The 6,321-nt window shown below is 43.5% G+C and overlaps 1 protein-coding gene across 1 annotated transcript in view; it reads right to left on the bottom strand.

Annotated features, from left to right (window-relative positions):
- The window catches only part of LOC136287130 (gamma-aminobutyric acid receptor subunit rho-1), a 29,946-nt gene continuing 23,625 nt past the window's right edge, over window positions 1–6,321 (bottom strand). The window contains exons 8-10 of the mRNA XM_066179567.1: window positions 5,956–6,108; window positions 4,062–4,258; window positions 1–3,222 (exon numbers count right to left, since the gene is read on the bottom strand). Coding sequence (XP_066035664.1) covers window positions 2,935–3,222; window positions 4,062–4,258; window positions 5,956–6,108 — 638 coding nt within the window. The 3' untranslated portion in view covers window positions 1–2,934. The remainder of the gene's footprint in view (window positions 3,223–4,061; window positions 4,259–5,955; window positions 6,109–6,321) is intronic.

Raw genomic sequence — 6,321 nt, 5'->3', positions numbered from 1 at the left:
TATTGTAGAAGTGGAAAGGAGCAGAGTGTTAATGATTAGATACAAAAGCTATACAGTGAAAGATTAAAAGCCAAAAAAGTGCATATGTAAATATGTTTAATGAGTACAGTTGCTGATAGCAAACACTGACTGTATATGACATATCCTGTAGTTATAGAATATATGTATATACACATTTATATGAGACTGAAAAGGCACTGAAGTTTCCCAAATAAAACACAAGTAAATTAACAGTGTAAATCCAAACACTGAGGTTGGGGAATCAATTTAGGGAGTTGTGCTGGAAGGGAAATTTTGAAAAATCACATGGGAAGTTAGAAACTAGGTTCCCACTGAAAGCCAGGGAATTCAAAAGTCCAGCTCCCATTTGCATCTTCAAAATCTCCTTTAATATACTGATCAGATGCCAAATAATGTATGTAGTATGAGATTAATGAGTCTATAAAGGAATGTAGTGTACTGCAGCAAACTACAGAACATTAAGCTTCTTATGGAGCTGAAGAGCTTACTATAAAATCTGGCACTCCTGTTCATGCTATTCTTAAATTGTAGAAATAAATGGGTTCTTGCAATACTGAGAATCTAAATACATTCCTGTGCAAGTTTGCCCAAGAAATCTTTGAGCTATTTGTGGGGAAAGTTGTCATCAAAATAAGGAATAAAGTAGGGTGGGCAAACCTGGTAGTCAACCGTCTATCTGCTTTTGCCAGAGTGACCTTTCCACTTTCATTTGACTGCAAGGTTTAAACAAACAAACAACAAACAAACAAACAAAAACCAACAAAAACCCCCCAAAAGCCCCAACCCAAACCAAACCAGAAAAAAAAAGGCATTTTTTAATCTCTTGAAAAAACTTACAGGAGAATAATATGATATGAAGGGTACTTGATGAAACAAAGGTATGATAGTATCTGTGCATGCGGAAAAAAACCCTGTAGAAATAAGTAGTACAACTATCTTATGGATGGGTGTGTCTCTCTGATTTTTTTAGTTTTTGTGATTTAACTGCCTTAGCTATGGAGTGTAGGCTGTAAGTGTGAGATAAGTGTAGGTAGTTTTTCAGGTCACAATTTTACCAGTTTTAAGAAATGCTGAGTATGTTTACGTAACGTTTATTTACACAGGAAATAAAAACAACAACCAGCAGTGTTTAAACAACTGCAATGACTGTGTCACACACCTGATGGTAAAGTGACAGAACAGGCAGGCCAGGGCAGGTGTCACGTAAGAAGATTTACTCTCCTTGTGGAGTCACAGCTGCTTTGGTCTGATGCTCAGAGAAGCTCCACCAGTAAAACTCAAGAGTATCTGCTCTTGTAGTGTGTTGAATGGCAGTAATGAATTCTGCAGCTGTGTGCAAAACCATGTGTGTGTTTAACGTCCTGTGAATGCAAACCCTCAGGCAGCTTTGTGAACACAGGTGTGTGTATATCATGTAGCAGCGGAACAACTGAATGCTCACAATTCTGAGACACCTTTGGTGCTGCTGGTGTTGTAAAGGCCCCTGATTCCATTCAACTGATTCTTGTTTTTCTGAACTATTTTATCACTTCTGTATTACAGATTCTGCCTTTTTCATATGTATTCACACTGACTGCCTGCTCTCCAGACACTGTGTTGGAGAGCTGGGACTTAAGTCAGTGCCAACTGCCCCCAGCTCCAGCTGTGTCCCCTTGCTCTGCCTCAGAACGTGCTGAGCCTTCTCTGAGGGCATGGTGGGCTGCAGGATGCTGGGGGACAATGCAGTATGAAAGCAGATTCTGTTAGTCGTACCTGTGTCTGCAGTGGACCTGCTGTCTTATGGTGAAAGCTGTTTTCTTCATTCCAAAGGTTTTGGCATGGTATCTCTTGTAAAGTCCTTACTACTGCTTTGTCAGCTGTCGAGCACCTTTCTATTTTGCTTTTACTACAAACAGATGAACCTGGATTTTCCTGGAAGCGAGTACAGTCACTGCTGGCATTGCAGGCTGCAACAGGTTTTCAGGCTTACACAGGCTGGTAATGCCCAGACTATATCAGAGGAAAGAGGGTTCTCCTGAAGTAGTTTGGGGATTTTTTCACAGACAACAGATTGTCTCCACTGGATCATTTTGTAGAGAAACCCATTCACAGGAAACTCAAGAGCAAAACTACCAGTGACCCAAATAAGCAGATCCAAGGAGAGCTCCTGTATTTCCCAGAAGATTTGGTTAGCATTACAGGAAGTCTGGCTTTTGTTCATACCTTATTAAATATACATTGCAACTCATATTTTAAAAACTTAGTCAAGACAGTTTGGAAATATTTCCATGTTTTAAATACTATTAAGATAGAGCACAAGTCTGAAAGTATTGCTACGTGGACCTGTCAATGCAGTACTGCTAATGAGTCATGCATTAAGCTGTGAAAGACGTAGCCATCAATAACCTTGCCAGAGCGTTTCCCAGTACTGGATATTTTGTGCTTGTAATTACCATTTCTGACCTCATCCTGCAAACATGCAAGTATTTGCATATTCTTGTATTTATTGCTATTGAATGTGGTCAGTCTGCTGAGCTGAGAGATGTATGCATGCACTCAGGTACTCAGAGAATTAGGATTTCGGGGGTACAAAATGGAGGATGCACCATATATAACCAACTGGCAATTATAGTCACTTGTTAAAATAGTTTACAGTGGCCTGTGAGGCACAAGAAGGAACATAGCACAACTTTAAATAAGTATAAAATTTTAGATTGTATATCCTATATTTTGCTGACATGTGAAACTTCCACAATTATTTATGCCACAGATGAGTTGCCTCTAATTAAAAAAAAAAAAAAAAAAAAAAAATTTCCTGGAAAAAAAATCAGTCTTCCTTCCAATTAAAACAATTCTTGATTTGCGTTGTTAGCCTGTGAGACTGTACTTTCATTTAATGCCATAATGCTCTGTGACTACAGAAGCCCTGAATTTTTATGAAAAAATGGACCAGTATATCAAATTAAATAGAATGTATGCCCCAGGGAATATTATCCTGGAGTACTTGTCGATGGCATGGGTGTCGATCCGCATGCTGACGTATCTCTGGTTTTTCCTCCTGGCCGAGCCCCTCTCGGAGCCCAGCGCCAGCTGCACCATCATCCGGTCCTGCTTGTCCCCGTCCTCGGACATGAAGTGCCCCAGCTCATTCACGTCCCCGTCGTTGTAGCTGCCGTCCACCATCATGGGCCGGGGCTGAGGTAGGCTGCATGCACAGGCAGGCTGTGGGCACAGACAAGGGCAGTAAAGGTTTGAGCTGTGTCCACAAGGTCACAGACATCCCTTTGCTCCTTCCATCCCACAGAGGTGGGGAAAGGCCTGGGGGACTCAGGCTGCTGAGATGCAAAAGGGAGAGCAAAACGGTGGAGCTGGGCAGGAGCTTCTTCCATCTGCACTTCCATGCCTGCAAGGCACAGGTGCAGTCAGGGAGAGAGCAGGACTGTCTGTGGAAAAGTTCCTTTGGCTTAGACACAGGTATCAGGGTGTAAACGAAGGTTGGACCTGCACTTTGCAGCTGAGAAAATCAGAGCAAGACAGAGGGAAACCACAAGAAGGAATGTACGATGCCTGCCCCATTTGGAGAGATCTTAGGCTGAAATTTTAGTTAAAATTTAATGTAACAAGGGCGGAACAGGAAAACTGAGACCATTGTGTAAGTTTAGACTGTGCACAGACAAAAGTGGGGGATTATCTGTCACGTCATCTGAAACCCAAAATGCAGAATTCAACTGATTCTATCCACAGGTTTTAATCTACAGTATAAAAAAAAAATAAATACTGAAATGTAAAATCCTAAGACCCATCCCATCTATATAGGCAGTGGAGGACTATACCTAGAGGGAGTTAGCCTGTGCACACTCCAAAGAAAGAAGAGTGAGCTTGGATGTGGGAAATCTTTGTAACCCACAATGCCTCACTGCTGGTGTCTTTTTGCACGCACTGCATTTTCCCCAGGCAGCTGAGAGCAGCACTCTGCAGTTGCAAAGCTTTGAACACTTCCAGACTTTTGCCACACCTTTTACCAGGGCCAATAAAATGACATTGGAAACAGAAAACCCCACCTTGTCCCGCAGTTTCCTCTCCTTCCGCTCTTGCACCGTTGTCAGGTAATTCACTGCTGCGTATTCCAACACTGAGAGGAAGACAAACACAAAACTGACCCACAGGTAAATGTCCACTGCTTTGATGTAGGAAACACGAGGCATGGAGGCATTCACCCCAGTGATGATCGTGGACATGGTCAGCACGGTGGTTATCCCTGGGGAAAACACCAGCAGAAGAGACCATTAGATGCCTTCAAACCAGACTCTTCATCACAAATACAGCATCTGTTACAATTTCCTGACACCTTGCAATAATTTTTTTCACACCTGGGTAATGAGTTTCACTGCCTGAGGAGGGTCCAGGCAGCCCTGACTTGTAACTGGGGTTTTCTTGTCTCTGGTGAGCACAGCTCTAATTCTGGTCTCAGGTGTTGCTAGTCTGCCTCCTCACCACACCATTAGCTTCCCACCCTACGGCCAGGCAGCAGCACTTTGCCTGCACCCTGTTCCAGGCTCAGGACAGTCCCTGGAGAGGTACAAGTACATGGATTTGAACTCAATTATCCTTATGGGTCCCTTCCAACTCAAGATATTCTATGACTCTACGATTCTGAGTATCTCAGCTTCTAGTTCAACCCCTCCACAGCATGGACACAAGCGAAGCTGCTACTTTTACCTGTATCCCCTGTGTTTTCTGTATGCTGGACTTCTCCTGGGAAGTCCTGCTTCATGAGAAGTCACAGAAGTCCCCAGCTGACTCTCACACCTGGTCTGTGCCTTCACTGGAGCAAAAGCAGGGAATATGGTGCCCCACAAGGCAGTGCTGCCCCACATTACATCCTGGGTAAGCACAATGAGCACATGAGCAAGGGCAGGAGCCCATGCAGTTCAGCATTACCCTGACTCTGAGAGAACCTCTCCATGGCCCTCTCATTTCAGGGGCTAATTATGTCACATTAGTGAGTACTTTGGAAGTTGAAATTATGTATATAAGCACAAAGGACTGAATTCACAGGAGTATCTAGGTGCTAAAAATGCTGCTAAGGCAGTGCCTACATCCTCTGAAAAGCCATGGCCCATACCCTTATGCTTCTTTTAATGATGTCTCGAGGCAATGGGTGCTGTTTCTATATTCAGACGTGGAAAAACTGCCCTATTGCCATCTCTATTTTGTCTCTCTATATTCTCTCCACTGAGGAATATGATTTTAAGAATAAATAAAATCCTGAGGCATGTTGCCTGGAATAAGAGGAAGCAAGCTTGAGCTCATAATCTGCAAAAAACCAAACAGCACTTTGCTGAGGGCAAAGCATCCACTTTAGAAGAAGATTTATGTCCACATACAGTTCTGCTCCTATGGTGACTCCTGTGACATATGGCTTCATCTCTCTGAAAGATGCTGCAAAAGGGGAAGCTGAATGCCTCACTCTGCAGTGCCAAGTCATTTAACAAGTTAAATTGCACGGCACAGTTCAGCTGTGTTACCTCCACCCTCTCTCCTCTAGCAAAACTCAATAAGCTGAAATTTTGTCAGGGCTGCTGATACTGATTTTCACCTTCTTGCTCACTGAAGTCTCTGACGGATACTGACACCTTGGCTGTACACGTGCCCTGTCTCTGTTTAGAGCAATAAAAGCAGAGCGGGACGTTTTTTCTCCGATTCATTCCAGGTGCATCTTGTGCAAACAGGGAAAGCAACTCTCTCGGCACTGCAGGGCACGAGAGTTTGCACCATGAGGGGACACATGCCCTGTCCCTGGGACATGCATGTGTGGCACAGATGATTTCCATGCCTCAAGGCAACACGGGGGCAGTGCACGGCACCGGGGATTTCACCTTGATGGTCAAGGCTGTGGTTGTAGCATTTGTAGCATTTGTCTCTTTGGTCTGCTGACTGCAAGACTGCTTTTACCTAATGGGACTCTGGCAGGAACTGCTCGTCGGTCAATCCAGAAGGACACCCAGGACAACATGACCATGAGAGTGGCAGGGAAGTAGGTTTGGAGCAGGAAGAAGAAGATGTGTCGGCGTAATGTGAAATTTATATAGAGGCGATTGTACCACCCTGCGAAAGAGAAAGAAGGGAAAAGAGAAGTTACACCGTCAGACTACTTTCAGACAGAGTGATGTTGCACCAGGGGAAAAGTGACTAACTTTCTTTTATTAAAACACAGTTAATGGTTGCAGATCATTACAACTTACAGAAAAAATTCCTTACTGAACCAACAATCAAAGTCAAAGCATCTCTCAGGCTGACATCTTCCAGAAAATATAACCT

Source organism: Chamaea fasciata, unplaced genomic scaffold (assembly GCF_029207755.1).
Source record: "Chamaea fasciata isolate MVZ Bird 193981 ecotype frontalis unplaced genomic scaffold, bChaFas1.0.hap1 SCAF_3, whole genome shotgun sequence".
In the NCBI taxonomy this organism is placed as follows: domain Eukaryota; kingdom Metazoa; phylum Chordata; class Aves; order Passeriformes; family Sylviidae; genus Chamaea; species Chamaea fasciata.
The sequence above is the reverse complement of the archived record's forward strand: the minus strand, read 5'-3'. Positions and strand labels throughout refer to the sequence as shown.